This window comes from Symphodus melops (assembly GCF_947650265.1).
Source record: "Symphodus melops genome assembly, chromosome: 16".
Taxonomy (NCBI): domain Eukaryota; kingdom Metazoa; phylum Chordata; class Actinopteri; order Labriformes; family Labridae; genus Symphodus; species Symphodus melops.
The window spans coordinates 7,315,867-7,334,552 of NC_136706.1; the positions used below are offsets into that span (position 1 = coordinate 7,315,867).

Below are 18,686 nucleotides of genomic sequence, written 5' to 3' on the forward strand. Positions count from 1 at the left end.
AGGCTTTCTCTCTTTCCTTCACATGATGCTCCAGTTGAAGTGGGCCTCCCTTTTTTCACCCAAAACACTCAAACCAGTTCGAAAAAGACTAACCTGTCCTCTGTCAATTTCTGTTTTCCCCCCTCTACATTCAACAGACCAAGTACTTCAACTACTGCTCCGATCGCCAACAATCTCAGAGAGATTGGAGCAACCCAATTGTGATAGAAGCCTCTCATAGAAAATACAAGCAGATTCAAACTTTTGTCAAGCCAGACCTTTCCTTCTTGAGGATTCTGGACAGCTCTTTGCTCATGATTTAATCATCTCCCACCTGGACTAGGGCAGCTCCGCTCTGAGTAAGGTACAACTTACTCAGAATTCTGTAACCCACTGCAACTTTTGTTCACCTTTTTCCATAAAATTGGACATATCACAGCTTTTCTTTTTGGATTCCCTACAGTGGAATTCAACAGCCAGTTGCCCATTGTGCCTAAGACTGTGAGAGTGCGATCCCCTCCAACATGTGGAGGGTTTACAGGGCTGTTTTGAGCTAATGACTGGAACATGCTCCCCTGGGTACACAGGAAGAACAATACAGTGCTCTCGGGGTGTGGAACACGTCAATTTCCATGTGGACCATTCTATTCTATTCTAATATAACAGTTGTCTGTTTAGTGTGGTTTACTTTTAAACAAAACTGGGAAAACAAAGAAAATGTAATCCTATCTTGTGGAAGAAATGGCTTCCAGGGCTGGCTTCAGGAAGGAAGTTAAGTTGCAGGAGCTGGGGAGGAGAATTTAAGATAGAAACACGGGCAGAATTAAGACAAATTGAAACAAAACAGTCTGAAGGAGGTGCTGAGTGGGATGGGAAGGATTACTGGATACAGGACGTCACGCCAAGTGGGGGAAGAGACTAGAAATAGAGTGAATGACTTAAGCCTGTTTTTTTTTTCTTCTTAAATAGAGACCAGGCCAGCTGCACCCACTCCCCGAGGTTGACAGACCCAATGAATTCTCACCACAACAATGTGACTGATTGCACTGCCGCTTCCCCACCGTTTCTCTTGCCGTGGTTCACCTTTTCAGACCTCAAGTCTGCCTCCTCCAGTCACTCCCAACACACAGATTGACCACTTAACTTTCAAGGGCAAGGAGAAAAAAGGCCAGGAGTCTTGGTAAAGAGCAAATTGGTGGAAGGAGAACCGATAACATTTCCAGCAAAGAAAGCAGTAAGGTAAAATTCTCAACACGGCTATTTGAAAAACAATGAATTCAGGGACAAAAGAAAAACAAACACTAGCTAAGCAAAATACAACTCAATCAGTCCACATTTCTGTTCCAAAATTCAGATGCTAATCAACTGTATACACAAATAACACTTTGTTTACACAAATATCTGACTGGTAATAGGTGCCCTTAAAATCATCAGCTCTGTTTGACAGAAAGTGTATCACAGCTTGATCTTGATTGTTGCCATCTTTATCACATCTCTGATTGGAGCTGTTGGAGCTATTTGGCCGTAAATAAGAACAACCCCTGCACGTCAGAAATATAAATAATACCGATGTTTTAGGCCATGTTAAAACGTACAGGTGAAGCTTTACAATGACACATGTTTGTTATGTGTTTCCTTTTTGCCTGCATTTCATACACCTATAGTGCATAGGTGTATGAATGGTACCAGGTGAGAGAATAATGTACTTGTGGGTGTCGAGGACATTGTGCATTATTCCACAGTGAATGAAACTACTTAGATATTTTAAACGTTGACTTTTTAGCTGCATATCGCTCTTTTAAGTCAGAGATGTTTGAAGTCAGACACTAAAAAAAAAAATCAGACATGATATTTAACTAAAACCTAACTTTGCCATTGAGGTTGAAAGAACACAGCAGAATGTTGAACGTGGGCTGCATGCTGCACACACGCAGTACACAGTGTGTTTCTGCACAGCCTGAAAACCCACATACACACTCTAAATCCCCCAAGGAATACATCCGACCATCAAAACCTCGACAGCTTCTAATAATGAGAACGGCTCTGCAATTTCTGCCAGATTTGATAAGGTGCAAAGCTTTTCTATATTGACTTCAATATTGTGTTCAGACGTGATGCATTGAGATAATACCTGGACACTTATGTCCTACTTAAAGTGCATTGGTATTTCATTAGTTTCATTTGTGCATTTCTCCATGTATTTTTTTTAAGTTTGGGTCAAATACAGAAATGTATTTATCTTTATTTTATGTGCTGTGTGTTGTCTTATAACCATGTAATGTAAAAGTTAGGCAGCAGCGGAAGTTTGCAAAATATTATACTGTACAGTCAGCATGAACCCCATTTCATCAATTAATAAAGCAAGAACTGTGTGTGAACCCTACATTGAACAAAAACAGTCTGATAAGTGAGCTTGTCAGTTTGCAGTTTCTTTAAGTCATTCTTTCCAAAATATTTTCAAGCCTCCCATCCCTCACCAAAGACACTGACATATATTTACAAAAGGCTGAGTTTGTGACACTCTTTGCTAACAAATTCCTTATATTTAACGAATGTACAGCATCTCAAACAAACAAACTCACCCTGTGTAGGTTCATTTTCAGCCTTCAGTTAACCAGGAAGTCCTCTCACAAAATGTGCCATGCTTCGCTTGCAGGAGATTGTTTAGTTAAGTCACGCAGTTGTTAGCATGCTATATAGTCCCTTTTGAGTCTGCTGATCACTCGGGTACTTCAGCACATGTCACAGCTACCTGGTCACACACTCATGACAAAGGCATAATGCAAATAGGGAGCAATTTGGGATTCAGTGTCTTGCCCAAGGACACTTCGACATTTAGACGGCAACAACTCAAGAATGAACTGTCAGCCTACCAATTGACTGCTGACTGTCTCGGTCAGGTCTCCCCTGAAAAAGGGGTTCTTAATCTCAATGGGACCAACCTGTTTAAACTGAGGTTAAATATTAATCTGAGGTACTATTCATACCTAATACCAACATAATAGCATTTATTCACAACCTCCCACTATTCTTTTGTACAACCTACTGTAAACTGTTGGGGGGGATCTATTGGTCTTGTTCTGCTCTGCTCTTTGATCATTGCATTGATGATTTGCGCTTCAGTTTCACCCTTTTCTTTTTCGCACTTTAGGTGACTTCTGTTATATCACCGCAGCTCAAAATCACTCCAGCTGAGGAAATCTACTAAACGTCTAAAATGTAAAAATGGAAATGTAATGCTGCTGCTCTGTACCAGCCAGATCTACATGACAGCCGGCATTTGGGGGAGCTGGCTCATCACTGTAGTCTTATCCCCCCATTCTGCAGGGAACATGACAGCACAGTCAATGCGGGTGAGCTGTAATCAGTACATGGGTGTCCTGGATAGTCTTTACTCTGTGGACTTTATATATATTCTAACAAGGAACAAGTAAGGCAATAGGGAGATGTAGACGTGGAGAAAAACAAACAATATGACATACATGAGCAGATTCAGGCTAACACTTTGGTATTTTCCAGAGAGACTCAAGTTTAACAACACAATGAAACACCCAGAGACACAAACGGACAGCTCCAACCCTGCATTCTTGTACCTGACGATGAATGTGTGCCGCGGTGCAAGGCCGGGTTCATAGTCGAGCACCAGTTGGGGTGAAAGATCCGCTGACAGGCTGCTCCTGGAGCCACGGAGGAGCAAGGTGACATGGTCGGGGAGCAGCTCGACCGTCTCAGAGGTGAAGGTGACGGAGAGGAGCTGGCCATAGCTGAAGGCTTGGTGACCCAGGAATTTCTCTAGTGGAGCGAAGCAGAGGTTGGATGTTAGAAAGGTGAGCGGAGTCAGCGTTATTATTGTTGTATGTTGTGTTGGATGCTGAACAAGTATCAATTTGTGTGGATTCAGAAATACTCCCCCTGTTTCTTCTTCTTTTAGTTTTCATATTTGTGTGTGTGTGTGTGTGTGTGTGTGTGTGTGTGTGTGTGTGTGTGTGTGTGTGTGTGTGTGTGTGTGTGTGTGTGTGTGTGTGTGTGTGTCTGCGTTTGTGTGTGTGTGTAAATGAGGGCAGAGGGGTTCAGGCTTTTTGAGCCCACACGGAGCACTGAGCCAATGTGTAATTACCCACCCCCTTATTTTAGGCTCATTACAGCGCATTAAAAGGACTTCAAAGATCTAAGCCACCACTAGACTTCCCCTGGACTCCACTCTTCAAACTGGCAAAGAGAAAAACACACACAACTTGTGCTTTTGAAATCGAAATAGACAGAAGCCTTGCCCCCCATCAATATGGAAATATGAAAAATGTAAACAACCTGTGCTGTTGTCAAAAGTCTTGCACTAGTTATGCCTTCAAAATGAGAAAATCATAACAATTTGTGGGGAAAAAAACAACTCCGCTGCCATTCTCTGCCAGCTCAGGGTGGGTGAGTGGACAAAACTGACAGTTTGCACGCTTGGTTGCCACCTTGTTTTCGAGCGTAATCGTGTGTGAAGTACATCCTGAGCCCTTCTGGGGGTTTGGAGGGCTAAGGAGTAGAGAGGGTGATTTTTTTTTTTCATTTATGAGGTACCTCTGGCGTCAGATGGAGCAAGTCAACTGTCTGATAGTGTAATATTTGCTCAACCAACAGCCCTCTTTTATCATCTCTGCCGGGCTCACACTCTGTGAAGTCCACAGCCAGGTTAATAAATTCCATGAGCACTTAATGACATCTTGTACTCAGGATTTTGCTCCGGCTGATAATGTACTAATCAGTAATGTGTTGAAGTAATTAGTGGAAGTAACATGTTATTACTTGTTAAGGAAAATCCAATGTAATAATAATTTCAGTTAAGCCTTTTTTTTCTTCATTTCATGGATTTTATTGCAGATTTTTCTTTTACAATTCATTTTGTTTATTAATTGTATTATTGCATTAGCATTTCTGTGTATCAGGAAGCTTTACTTCCAGCTTTTAAAAAAATAAAAATAAATGTTCTTTTGACAAATCACACTTTTTAATAAGCCGCATATCATCACCATGTACAAAGTGACAAAAGGGGGGGCAGATTTTTTTTTTTTACAGATTTGAAAAATAGGCCTTACCATAAACAAAGATTCCTTTTAGAATAAATTGCTACTTACAGTTCAGTTTTAGTGTGAAGCTACATGACTCAATGACACACAATGCATTGTTTCATAAATGTTTATCAATCATTTATGGAAATGCTATTGTAGAAAATGAAAAACAGGTTATTATTAAAAAGGCAAAGCCTCAAATGACATGATGAATCAATAGCAATAGCAATTTCTTTACCAGGCTCAATATAGCATCTTTCACATGGATGTGACTTTGCAGTCAATACGAATAGATGATTACAGCCAATGGGGAAGAGGGGGAGAAGCTTGGTAGCACGCAATAACACCCAGAATCACCCAGAAAGACAAAACACTTTATCATATGAAATGAGCTGTCACACATCTCAGTGCAGTTTCACAATCAATACTTATTGATGAGAAAGAATAAAAAGGAAATCAGTCAGTCTGGAAAGAAAAGAGGCTTTGATTAATTCTGTCACCAATTAGGAGGGGATGTCTTCAATGGGCCCTCTCACTCAATACACCTAAACCAGTGATTAAACAACTGATTTGTGTGTGACGATTGAATTACATAACTGATCAATACACACTCCTCAGTCCAACAAGGCACCGCTCATAAAATAAACACATTTGGCCATAGGCTGTATTCTACATGCATGTAGTCTTGGTGAAGTCAACGACTGGTTTCTGAAGAGGTGCTATCAAGGGCAATTATTGGTGTCACCATTTAAGAAAATCCTGATTCCAACTAGTTTCTAGTTCTTCAGAAACAGGCAAAGAGGTAGAGTTAAGACAAAAGACAAGCACAGCCTCTTGACAAGCAGCTACAACAGTAAGCATGTATAAATTCTTAATAGATTCTTAAAAATAGAGGAAGGAAATGAACTATGGAGACATCATCCTGTTTTTTTTTTTTTTTTTTACGAATGCTAATAACATGTTTATCTCTGCTGTAAAGTTGGACCCTTCAACATGGAGCTCTACTGACATTTACTCACTTTTGGAACCAGCCTCATGCGGATACTCAAGCAGTTGCAGTCCATTGCACGACTGCACTGGCTCAGTTTCCAACACCAGAGTTTACAGCTTGATTTAGAAGCTTAGATATAAATTTACCCCCTAAAAATCTTTTCCCATGTCCACAGTAGCTACAAAAACGGTCTACACTGCCGTCTATGGATTATCCATCGTCAAAGATAGCTCGCTATTTTGGCGAGAAAAAATTCTTCATCAAACAAAAGTTTTACCCATAACCGCCGTTGAAGTGATAGCTTGCAACCCCAACGACACCTCACACCACTCCATAAGAAAGCCATGAAATACTTTCTTTGAACAATTTAAGTTACTTATGTTTATGTTAACTTGTTTTAATTTCAGCAAATCACACGTGTCTTTTAAATGTTTTACTCTTTGCTGGATCATTTTTTGAACTTTGAAATTAATCTCAAAACGCTCAACTACAATTTTTTTTTTTTACAGAACAAGATGGCTCGAACACACCAGGGCTCCAATATTACAGAAAATGTGCGTCACCGGACAAGTGGCGTTTCCAACAACCTGCTCTTCATAAGACTGCTGTTAAGAAAACATTTAAAGCAGTTTGCAAAATCAGTACCCAAGGAAACATATTTGTGCGCACAATTTTGCAAACTGTCAACACAGCTCTATAAACTGTGTGCCAATATTTGCATTGTGCTGCGTAAGTTCTGTATGTTGGCAATTTTTTTCATGCAGCATGGTAAGGGGATGGGTGGTCCATCCTACACTCAAGCACTCTGCACTGTACAGAATAGCATCTGCCATCAGTTGCATTCAATTTGAGAACAGTCTCAGCTGGGCCACTTATTTGGGGAAACATGCAGAAAGGGGACAATAACCTGTATTTGGGAAGTGACACGCTATAATAATGAGTTATGTTAGAACCTCGCGACTTATATTTCTTTTTAAATAATTAAAAAAAAAGAAATGTATCCTGCACACTCCTTGCATAACGGTGGGTAATGAGCCTGGTAATGCTATTGTGTGACCAAGCTAATATTCTCTCATAAAGTGCTCCCTTATGGTTGCAAGTGGTTATGTTTCAGATGAAGCTTGCTGGTCATTATTTTGCTGGGGACTGATTTGCATCAGTGTGGTTCCTGGTTGTGTTCTCTCTCCATCTGTGATCATGGAAAAACCAAAGCTTAATTACTCATAACCCTAATAGACGATTCAGCAAAGGCCCCACTGGAGGGTCCCTCTCCAAAGTAATGAATCACCATAATAAAACAATCAAAGGATTATTCATGTGTAATTGTGATCTTCTGTCTGTGTATTGCCATAGATTTATATTCATTATTGTATATCACATGACAAATTGGAGGGAATTAAAAAGTAATGCTATCTCTGAATACCACGATGAGTCGTCTGGACATGTTAAAGAATAATGCTAGAACACTAAGACTTAAATATTTGTGAACTCATTCATTACAATGTTGAAATTAAAGGGAATGTTCAAAAATCTCAGGGCAAGGAAACAGTTAGCCTAACTTAGCATATAGCTGTAAGCAGAGGAAAATGGCTATTGTAGCTTCATTTAAAACATACATCTGCTGACCAGCACTTTCAAAGTATTTAGATTAACATGTCATAGAGCAATGGCTTTGATAACATGATGTGATTATACCAACAAAGTATAATATTTTTTAATAATTATACTTTTTAATTTTTGGATATAGGGCCAGCTGTCTGCCAAATCCAAATGCCAATGCTTCAAGGCATGCATGTTACTCAAGAACTATGCTTTAACCAGTGCCCATTCTATTTCCACTTTGTTTCTATAATTCACTCTGAATGATCTGGACTCTACTGACTGTGCTGCACTCTGCCAGGAACGAATAAAGCTGCCATCCCAACAGGTGATAGATGCCTGAATAACTTTTGGGAAATGGCAGAGGAACTCACAATCAATCAAGGGCTTTAGACTCTGCTCCAACCAAATTAAATCAACTCTATTTCAATTAAATCACAACTGCTTTGCACTAACACGAGTCCCACTGAGGCTCAAACATCGACCAACATCCAGACAGTCTGAGTGTAAAGGCTAGATGGAAAAACTTTTAAAGAGGGGCCAACACTGCCAGGACACTGCGCTGAAATGCCTGCAGTCACAAAATGCACGACCTGAAATCTAATCACATATGAGTGAGGTAGGTGTCCTTCATATTCTAGAGTATTTCTCAAGCAATGAAATTCAGATATACATCTAATCTATCCGTTTATCATTTACGAATGCAGCAGACATATTACAACAATTTTTCTTTCCGCAAACTAATTTTCCACTATATGCATTTTTTTTTTACAGCATCAATAAAACAACTATCAAAATGAGTTTATTTTTGTAACACAATTCCTTACAGAAAAACAGATGATTTTATTTGTAATGATTTAAGATAAGTTAACATTCAACATTATGGTGTCATTTATTCGTGAAGTCCCCAGGGGAACCCTGTCAGTTGCCTTATTCCAAGGACGTGGCTTAAAATAATCAAACAATTGAGTTTCTTTTTTGGGTGTATGTAGACCTATGTAAAAAGTTATTTGTGTAAAACACACGAAGTGTTCGCCAGCACTTTCAACCATTGCACTAATGGATGAAAACAGTGGTCCAAAAAGAATGACTACGTTCTCTTTTGGGCAAAATTTTGCAATTGTTTCTAACAAGCCTCAAAGCCACAATTTGTGAGACTGTGCCTAATTGTCCAAACTCCCAAAAGTTGGAATTGGTCCAACAACTTTTTTAATGAAACTGTATTCCAACAATCGTTTTAATTGTGATGTCTCTGTCAATCTTCCTTTTTCATTTCCTCACACAACTACTTCTATCCCTTTCAAATATCTGCAACCAAGTGCAACACCTGAATGAGAATGAAGAGACTGTCCACACTGCACTGTGTTAAGACAACAAAACACACACAGACTGCCGAGTTCTTGGAGGGGAGATGGTTGAATACGGCAAAAGGGGAGTCTCTGATGGCATTCTTGTCGACAAGCCTTTGAGTGTTGCCATTTCGAATGGGAACCAACACTTTCACCTTTAGACTTTGTCAGAGAACACATCTTACAACTGAGTTTGTTCCAGGCATACTGAACTCTATATTCTCTCCACTCGAGTCTCTCTCTCAAGCACTCCTTCAACTTCCACAGAAGTTGCTGCTTCTCTTGGTTTCTGCCCTTTTACTCCCTGGTGTTCTCTCTTATGCCCTCTTCCTCAAACCAGTCGAATCAAATCAAATTTCCTCTTGCTTCATCTCCTTTCTGTTCTACTTATGTTTCCACATGACATGGCCAACACTGGACTGGTTTGCATAAAGACCTTGAAGCAGGTAACTCTCAGGTACAGTAGTGTGGGGCTCCAAGCAGCAATTACAGCTTGAATCAGGTAGCCTGGAGCTGTTCTGGTGGAGCTTTGCTCTTGTTTCTCTGTCTGCTACTTCTTGAGTGTGCACAAAAGCATCCATAAGCAGCTTTTTTTTTTTGCCTACTAGAGGGTACCTTTATTAAAATTCTTTATTTTCCATCTGTCTTCCACTTCCATCCTCTTTTCTTTCTTTTTTCTCCCCGCCGCTTCAGGCTTGGCAGGTTGGTCTGGACTGTAGTCATGAAAAAGGATCAACATTGCAAGCTTCTCAACAGATGGCTGTAAGGACTTATGTTCCATGATGCCCCCTTCAGCATGAAAAGCAGCTCAGCCAAGAGAGCCGCAATCACTGTCCAGCAGATTCAAGTGGTGACCACAGTTGTTGGAGGCAGGTCAAAGTGACTGTTTAGGGGAGGTACTTCGTGCTTGTCTATGATAGTTCCTGGCAGCTGCGCTCAAGTGTTCAGTCTGTTGAGTCACCGCAGGGGACTTAAACTCAGCCTGTGTCAACCATCAAGCAGATGTCCAAGATCAAGGGAGGACAAGTGGCAGTGAGTAGGATTCACAGGAAAGAATGGATTCATGTTCACATAACTATCTACATTTACAACCTTGGAAAATATGACATGTAAAAGGAAAGATAGAAGAAATCTAGATGGATACAGAAATTACATAAATTGTATTGGTAAGTTTAAGACCGCATTAACATTAATGCAATGATGTCTAGTGATTGTGGTAATGGATAGGAGGTCAAAAATACACCTTTGTGCCTTTTGTAATTGTTGGTATTGAATTTACATTCATGTTAATGCAAGGGACCACGGATGTAAATGAGCTATATCCACAACTACAGTTCAACTTTTGAACTAAACTCAAGCATAATGTCGTACTATGTTTATTTTTCTTAAAAGTCTGTATATATTAATAGAAATAAACTTTATTAGACATACACTAGTCGTTTTTTTTATCCAAAATGTATCGAAATCTTCGCAAGGTAAACCATGTTTTAATTACCATAACTACAAAGGTCCCCTTATATTCTGTCCTACGCTGCAGTGCTTCATTTGGACGTTGTTGCGTTTGTGTTCATAACAGTTGATGGCGATGCATCTTCAGGCCAACTTTTAGGTGAAGTTAACCTTATTTTAAGCATTGCAAGGCAGAAAGGCAGTGGTAATAATGGAATAAAATACTTTTAGTTGTCACTTCACATCTGAACTGTGTCTATAATGAAATGATGAAAAGCACCAAGGCTTAAGTTCCATGTTGGCTTGATTTTCATGGGAAATTTAGCACACTCAACTGACGGTCTGAATTCCATTCCATTTCTAACAACTCATTTTCCAGGCAATTTTTAAGAGGATATCAGTGGCTTCTTGACCTCTGCAAAGGCTGTTATTTCTGTAGATGGATGAGCTTCACAGATCCCAAATACTCCTCTCTTTACTAATTCAATTTTCAAAATAAGCATCCAGTGATTGAATCCTGTCCCGCCTGCCACAGCTGAAGCCCAAGAGAAACTGCTGTGACAAATGCATTCGCAAAAATCACAGAAATGGCATTTTGTAAGATGTTCCACGTCGGGTTGTCACTCAGAATTATCTTTTACTTTGGTGAGGAACACAGTGGAGGGATTTCTGCATAAATACAAATTAAAAGTAGCAAAAAAGAAGAGACATTGGCAGTGAGAGAGAGAGAGAGAGAGAGAGAATTTCAGAGCTGCTTTCCAAAGCTACTGCCACTCTGGTTTTAATCTTTAAAGCAACCGTACATATGCAAAACTACAGGGGAAAGGCGGGAGGAAATGAGATCATTAATAGGGATGGCAAGGCAATAGATTTGTGTATTTATTATGTGTGGAAACAACATAAACAAGCACTGGCCATAGTAGATAAGCAGGCTGCCATAAAGCTGCTCTCAGCGAGCTGGGCCACTAATCTGTGCGTCGTGGCCTACAGAGACATCAACGTAGAATGTGTGCAGAAGAAAGCAACTTAAGAAGACGCTATTAATGATGCACATTTATAATTAAATGTACATATACTTGGAAAAGTATGGAAGAAATTGTCATGGATGTGTATACACGCATATGCTTGAAAAAAAAGTCACTTGCACATCAGGGACTTCCAAATGCATTTATAATGACGTTCCAGCCTGACCACCACAACCCGCTGTAAGCATTTCATCTTTCTAAATAAAGATCCTTCCAAATGGAGTCGTTCTCTGCTTGTTTGGGCATTAGACCTCCAGGATGCGGAGTTAATGGGATTGCTCCTGTTTTGCCTCTAGCTGCGGGCTGCATGGACGCTGGAGGGGCTGCGAGTTGACGCCGAGAAGCGACTTAGCCGAGAAACCAAGCCAATTTTTACTTTGCTGTCTCTCCAGCACGGCCAAGACATCCAATTCCATCAGGCCTTTTCCTGCTGGGCCGGATGATAGAAATGGGCCTTAAGTCCTGCAGCCGGGCCAGCTTATTCCCTTATCTTCTAATGGCTCTGATAACGGATTGGACGGAACGGTGTCAGAATAACTGCTGTATGACCCGCTGCCAAAGAGCCTGATTAATCTCACTGAGGAACAACAGGAACAAGCTACGGCTATTACAAACATTCTCAAAAGCTAATATCATTTACATATTTGCTAGAAGAGCAACAACTGGAGGATTTATTATCTCATAACATAACTGTCAACAATACCAAATATCACCCCCGGGGGCTGTAACTCACCCATTTGACCCAACCAGAGGTAAAAATCAATGATGTATGACTCGAAATCTCTATTATTTAGCATTTTGCCTCACCAGGGGCTTTGTAGAAACCGATGTCTTCCTCTGTTAGTGGCAGCAGGTAGACTTCCCCTTCCTTCCACAGCAGGGGGTACTCCTGCCCTGCAGAGAACTTGCCCACCCAGCCGTCCTGATCTGGTGATAAAAGAAGAGAAAACATGAATCTTCGCTATATCTCCTTTGCATCACAGGCAGTCAGAATCAACATGTAAGGTAAATATTAGTGTTCAAATGGTACTTTGCTGTGGTGTTATGGGAGATGTTCAGATATTTTTTCAATTTCTGTGATCAACAGAAAAAAAAAACTGTGCATGTTGGCCTTCAAACCTAAGCAGACTGAATACATGAAGGAAATGACGAAAACACAAGTATGGAAAACGCTGCAAATACAACACATATGACCATATAAGGAACAACAATCAACTAAGAAATCCCTACACCTTCAACTAAAGCCGAACTGAGGCAAAAAATACATTTACTGGTGGACAAAAATCAATGATAATTTTAAAAGGCTTTTTTTTAAAAAAGGAGACTGCATGTGTGAATGTGTGAAGTGGAGAAATGCATTGTCAAAATATCATCTGAAAAAGATACGATTGGTGAACATGTCATCTGAATTCTAAAACTGAAATAAACCTAGATTGTTTCAACTCGTAATGCTTTTAGAAGTTTTGCATAAAATACATCCGTTTTTTTGTTGTTTTTGTACTTGCAGCTCATTTTATGCCTCCCACTTACTGTCAAATTTGTGAGTGTGTTTTTCAGTACACCTGTGTTTTATTGCCTTGCAGAGTCCCTCTCTTAAATCAACGTTGATTTATTCTCAAACCAAAGAAAAGAGTTCCATAATTGGCTCTGTGTTGTTTTCTATTCGCCTTTCCATGTTAGAAGGAACTCTAACTTTAAAACATCCGAACATGTCTAACTAGGATTGCATTTACAAAGGAGCAGCAGTGTGTAAGACAGTGCAGGACATGTTTACTAAAAAATACAAATAGCAAAGTAGGATGTGGCGGTTACATTCTGGCAGAACAAGGAAAAGATTGTCAGTCTTGCTAATTTTAGCTAACAGGAACCAAGGGGATCTCATTAGCAGCTGGTTCACAAAATTAAATACCTTCAGTGAAATCAGAGGTGATGTTGACAGCAGTGTAGTGATTGGACGAGGAGCAGGCCTGCGAGTGTCCGAAGCAGAAACACTGCTGGCAGCCTGCTTCGTTTTCTCGCTGCAGGTTGAAAAAGCCTGGTATGCATCTGCAGAAACACACAAAAACCTTCAAGCGTTGAAAGTTATTAACATGCATATGATGCAGCACGTAGCTATTTATCACTGCATTCGTGTGGTGTGCTTTTTTAATCTCCCTCTCCCTGCAGCAGACACAGTGCTGGTCTGCAGCGTTTCAGGAGTAAGGGACCAAGTGAATCTCAGCTGCAGAGGCCCCAAGAGGAAAGCGCTGACCTACAGACGCTCACTGGCATATGGGTGGGACAGGAACACTGCTTAAAATCAGCCCCAACACTAGTCACATTACACAGGAGAGGGGCCCGCCCAATGAGGCATGAAATCAGGGATAAAAAAAAAAAAAAAAGTCAACAAACAGGGAGAGGAGGATTATTCAATAGGGTGAGACCTTGGGGCTGTGTGTGTGTTGCTGATGTCACAGTGAGTTTATCAGTATGATACCAGAGAAACATAATAGGAACAGACAGAGACCTGGTTACTGATGTACCATGTACAAACTGTCAGTCTGTCCAAGAAAACAAAAAGACAGATAGGACCACATCTAAGAGCTATTTTAAGACTTACTCAATCAAATATGGCTTTTCAATCTCTTCTTAAAATAACACATTTTCTCCGTTTAAGGTATTTTTAGGCTCTCCTTTTCCAGCAATTGTATGATTTCATTTTAAAAGTGACACATTATAATCATAAATGTGTTATCCTTAATAACTAAGATTATCGAGCACCATTTATACAGACAAGTAAGTGCACAAACCACTCATCAAAGCTTCAGTTGCACCATTGCTGAGGGCTTTAACTGTTGCCTTGGCAACCAGAGGTCATGCATGCACACACGTGACGTAAGCAACAGTCATATTGCACACACCTGTCACAGCTCTGGCCCTCCACATTCGGCTTACAGTGACATCGTCCATCCAAAGGAGAGCAGACGTCCAAACTGCCGCTGGGGTCACACTCACATGGCCTAAAGACGACAAGTGATTCAAAGATTTACGATTTTAAAAAATCCACTGTAAAAGATGCGTACCGTGACTTCGAAATATGGGTCATTTCATTGTGATGACTTTAATGATATGTACCAAGGTGATTGGAGAGTGAGGCGCTTGAGGAGGTCAAGGAGTATAGAGTAGTATGCGTGCTTGATTAAAATAATTAGCCAGATGCAATTCTGCTGTTTCCTTCCATGAAACTGATGAAAGTCTTTCAGATCACAAACGTCATGAAACCTTAGCTTGAGTCTCGAACGTGGGGTCCAAAAACATTAAAGTGGGTTTTAATCAACACTTCACCACTTCTTGTTAAAGCATTAAGATGGTTGATTTAGCACACAATCTCTCAGTAAAATTAAAAAGGCTCAGTAAACAACCTTGGTTAAAATAAATGAGGTGTATGGATCAGTAGTGACTTGGATTATGTCAAAAAAGATTTGATCACCATCATTGATTAATTACTTTTAGTGTGAAACTGTAACACAGAATCTGTTTTTTTAATGAGGAGCTATTAGAAATAATTCAATTATCTCAAAGCTTGCAGTCTCTGCTTGTTTCTGCTCCAGTGATCTGTGTAATTCACACCTCAGCTCAACAGCCTGGTTTTGCTGCATGAATGACAAAAAACAGTGCGTGTGTAAGCGTTTGTGCATGCTGCTGTCATGTGTAGCCTACATGTGTGATAATAGAGTTTGGTGTTTTAAATAAGTCCACGCTTAAAGATACAATGTGTCGATTTTTTTGCCAGGGTCAATCAATACAGCAACAAAAGATGACGTTCAGGCTAGTGGAGAATCATGGGAGTTTTTTGGTGTTTTGGTTATTCCCAGGGCTTTTTTGGGGGGAAATCAGAAGTGACTATGGGTAGTGTTGTAGTCCAAATCGGTCTTGGCCTCAAGCTCGGTTGGTCTTAGACTGTGTGGACTCCAAATTTTAAATCAATAGCAGTCATGCCATCCCCCGGATATGTCCACAACTTTCCCAGTGAAGTGAGTGACATTCCTGTTGCACACAAGATGATGATTTATCATTGCCGTGTATGGTCTTGGTCTCTCCCCGCCTTGGTTTCGGTCTTGACTCAGTCTCGGAGCACTCTGGTTAGTGTGGTTTTGACTCCAACACTAACAATAAGTTAACAAATGGGAGATTTGGTGATGTTTGATTACATCTTAATCCATGTCCACAGGGCCTATTGGGGTGCGTGTCAATTACAGACAGACAAAAGCTAAAAAGCATTCAGCTTTATTGTTAATTTTACTCTTAATGGCACCATAATGAAGAAATAAACATAACACTGAATTTACGAGGGCATAAAACTGGTGATAGAAAGCAAAAACTCATTAGAGAAATATTGACTGAGGTAATAGATAAATTAGGATGAAGGTTCACATCAGATCTGGTTTGTGCAGTCCCCCACTATAATAATACAAAACGATGTAGGTTTAAAACTTCCTATGGACTACATAATAAACAAATATAAATATGTATAAATGATTACCTATACTCATTTTCCGTTTTTCTGTTGAACAGTTCCGACCATATCCACAGATATTTTGTACAAGTAATAAAACTGCAACAGTCATTGATATGCAATCCGACACCATCACAACTTAGTATTCCCTCTGCAAGTAGAGCGGGTCAGGAGGAGTTAGGCTGAACCTCTTATGAATATAAATACTACGACTTCATTCTTGCACGAACACCATACATGTGGCAGCCTATACACTTTTTCTCACATACTCATACGTATGCAGACTCTTTATGAGAGCTCCCAGGTCAGATAAAGGTGGACGTTGCTTTCTTATCATAAAGACAGATGTATGCAGCATGGAGAGTACGTAGTGCATCCTCAAACAACAAAGGATGCATGAAAACACCAAGGCTAAGTAAGTGACAGTCTGAAACCCTAACGGTCAATCAAGCTCAAGTGAAGGGAATGAAACAAATAAGTATTAAGTTCAATTCTAACCTGCCAATGTTGTTGATGTAGCACAATGCTATAATTAGAATCAAGTTGACTACAATAACTGAAAAACAATATTTAATTAGTTGCATTTTGTTCTTTTTTTAGGTTCTTCTTGAATAAATACTGAACAAATGTAATGAAACACTGATTTAACTATTGTGGGGCTTTCCCAAATCAGCCAATTAGTTTGTCTCTACCAAGACACCAAACAATGCCTCTTTATAATTGAAAACATTTATTGACTGCATGCTAGAAAAATCCAACTCATGAATGAAGTGACAAAAATGTAGTTAGCTTTGTATTACATGTTGAATTCTGGTCTATAAAAATGCCTTGGACCACAGGGACAAGGTCAGAGGGGTGTGCAGGGGTGGCTTGGGCCCCCCTAGAAAACTCAATGGTCACCCCAGGTGCCACTCCAGAAGTCCTTAACCATAATTGGCTATTTGTCTTGAAAGAGGTCGGACTTGTTTTCAAAGCCACTATTCAGGGTGTGTTGCAATGGACAGCTCACAGTTTTGAGTTTTTAGATGGGTTTTTTTGTGACTTGGACAGACATATTTTCTTGAGTCCTTCCAAACAGAAAGGGTAAAGTAAGTCAGTGCCCCAGTTGGGCCACCCCAGTCCAAAAATTCTGTGCTACTCAAACCAGACTAAAATGGAGGTAATGTTATAACTAGTTTACAATCACATATGTCATGACCAGCTATTAAGAATGTTTCCTTTAGATGGGAAAGTTTCTCTTTGGCTGCAGTTAAGGCTGTTTTCCGACGTTTCTGAAGGCTGCTACGTTGGATTCGATCAGTATGTGATAAATGGAAGAAATGGTCCCTGCTTGCTTCGAAAAGGTCTTCGTGCACCGTCTTCATCCTCCTTGTCAGCTCTCTCCCAAACCCAAACTCTGATTGTGTGCAGCAGGAGATAAAATGTCAGAAGTTGGGATTTCTAAAACAAACTAAACAAACGGCTGGTCACCAAGGAGGGCAACAGTTGGACATGTAATCCAAAATCCTTAAAATACTAAAAGGTTTAATTAAATAGTTTGATGAACGATTTATTTTTTATTTTTTATCAATGGTTTTTGTTTGGAGACTAAATATGGATTTTTTTCTGAAAAAAGATGGGAGGATGTTTTTTAATGAGATATTTTTGCTTTGAGTAATGACTCTAATGAAAAGTATCAACCGCCTTGTATTTTTTAATTTCTCAAGGCATTGAAAGAGAAGGACCTCTTTTGTCTTTGTCTTTAAAAGAAACACAGAGACGGGTTCTTGCTGATAAATGAGGACATTTATTCACATATAAATGCCTACTTGAGGATGAATATGAATTTTTAAAGGAGAAAATACAAAATGAAAAAGACAGATTTAAACTCACTTGAGCATGAATGAAAAACAATATCTGATTATATACAGACATCAGACTTATTAACGAGTTGACTGGATAGCTTATTTCATACTTAGCTTTAAGGTGGAGAGGTTACATTATCAACGGTTCTTACAAAAAATGTGATTTGATTTATTTCAATTCATCAGTTAAATTACCCTGATATCATTCATCAAAGTTTCTAAGGTTACATTGCTGGGCTCGAGTCCCTCTGAGCCAATTTGGAATTGGATGATAGAACTTCATTAGTGTGTTTTGAATTTCCTGTTGGCCATGCCTCTTTTGTAGGTGTGTCGACAAGTTTAATTTCCTTTTTTTTTTAAATTTTTTATATACTTTATTAATCCCCATGGGGAAAATTCTGGTTTGCACTCTTATTGTAGAGACATGCTTCTCACACACACAGGCCTAAATCTCACACATGCACAAGCAGGACCTTGGGGACATGCATTAATGGAGAGATGTCAGGGAGTAGCTGCAGGCCACAGGACGCGCCCCCTGAGCTGGTGGGGAGTTCGGTGCCTTGCTCAAGGGCACCTCGGCAGTGCTCGATAAGTGGTCTTGCATCTCTCCAGCTACCGGACTTCCATATATTGGTTGGCATCGGGACCAACATATGACCCTCCGGTTTCCAACCCAATTCTTAATCTAATCTAAACTAATTTTAAAAGTTGTGATGTTGCAAGTCAGCCATTTCAAGTAAACCAATCCCTGCACCCTTTCTTCAACAACCATCCCATTTTAAGAAGTACAACACCAATTTTCCATTAGACTCTTTCTAACAACCACAGGTGACCTGTAGATTACCGTATGAGCATTAGGATAGCATTGAAAATGGAACGGCCTGTGAGAAATCAGATTTCC

The 18,686-nt window shown here is 39.9% G+C and overlaps 1 protein-coding gene across 1 annotated transcript in view; it reads right to left on the minus strand.

Moving 5' to 3' along the window:
• The window catches only part of lamc3 (laminin, gamma 3), a 112,861-nt gene that overhangs the window by 43,524 nt on the left and 50,651 nt on the right, over positions 1 to 18,686 (minus strand). The window contains exons 7-10 of the mRNA XM_079364220.1: positions 14,347 to 14,445; positions 13,356 to 13,492; positions 12,254 to 12,373; positions 3,573 to 3,771 (exon numbers count right to left, since the gene is read on the minus strand). Coding sequence (XP_079220346.1) covers positions 3,573 to 3,771; positions 12,254 to 12,373; positions 13,356 to 13,492; positions 14,347 to 14,445 — 555 coding nt within the window. The remainder of the gene's footprint in view (positions 1 to 3,572; positions 3,772 to 12,253; positions 12,374 to 13,355; positions 13,493 to 14,346; positions 14,446 to 18,686) is intronic.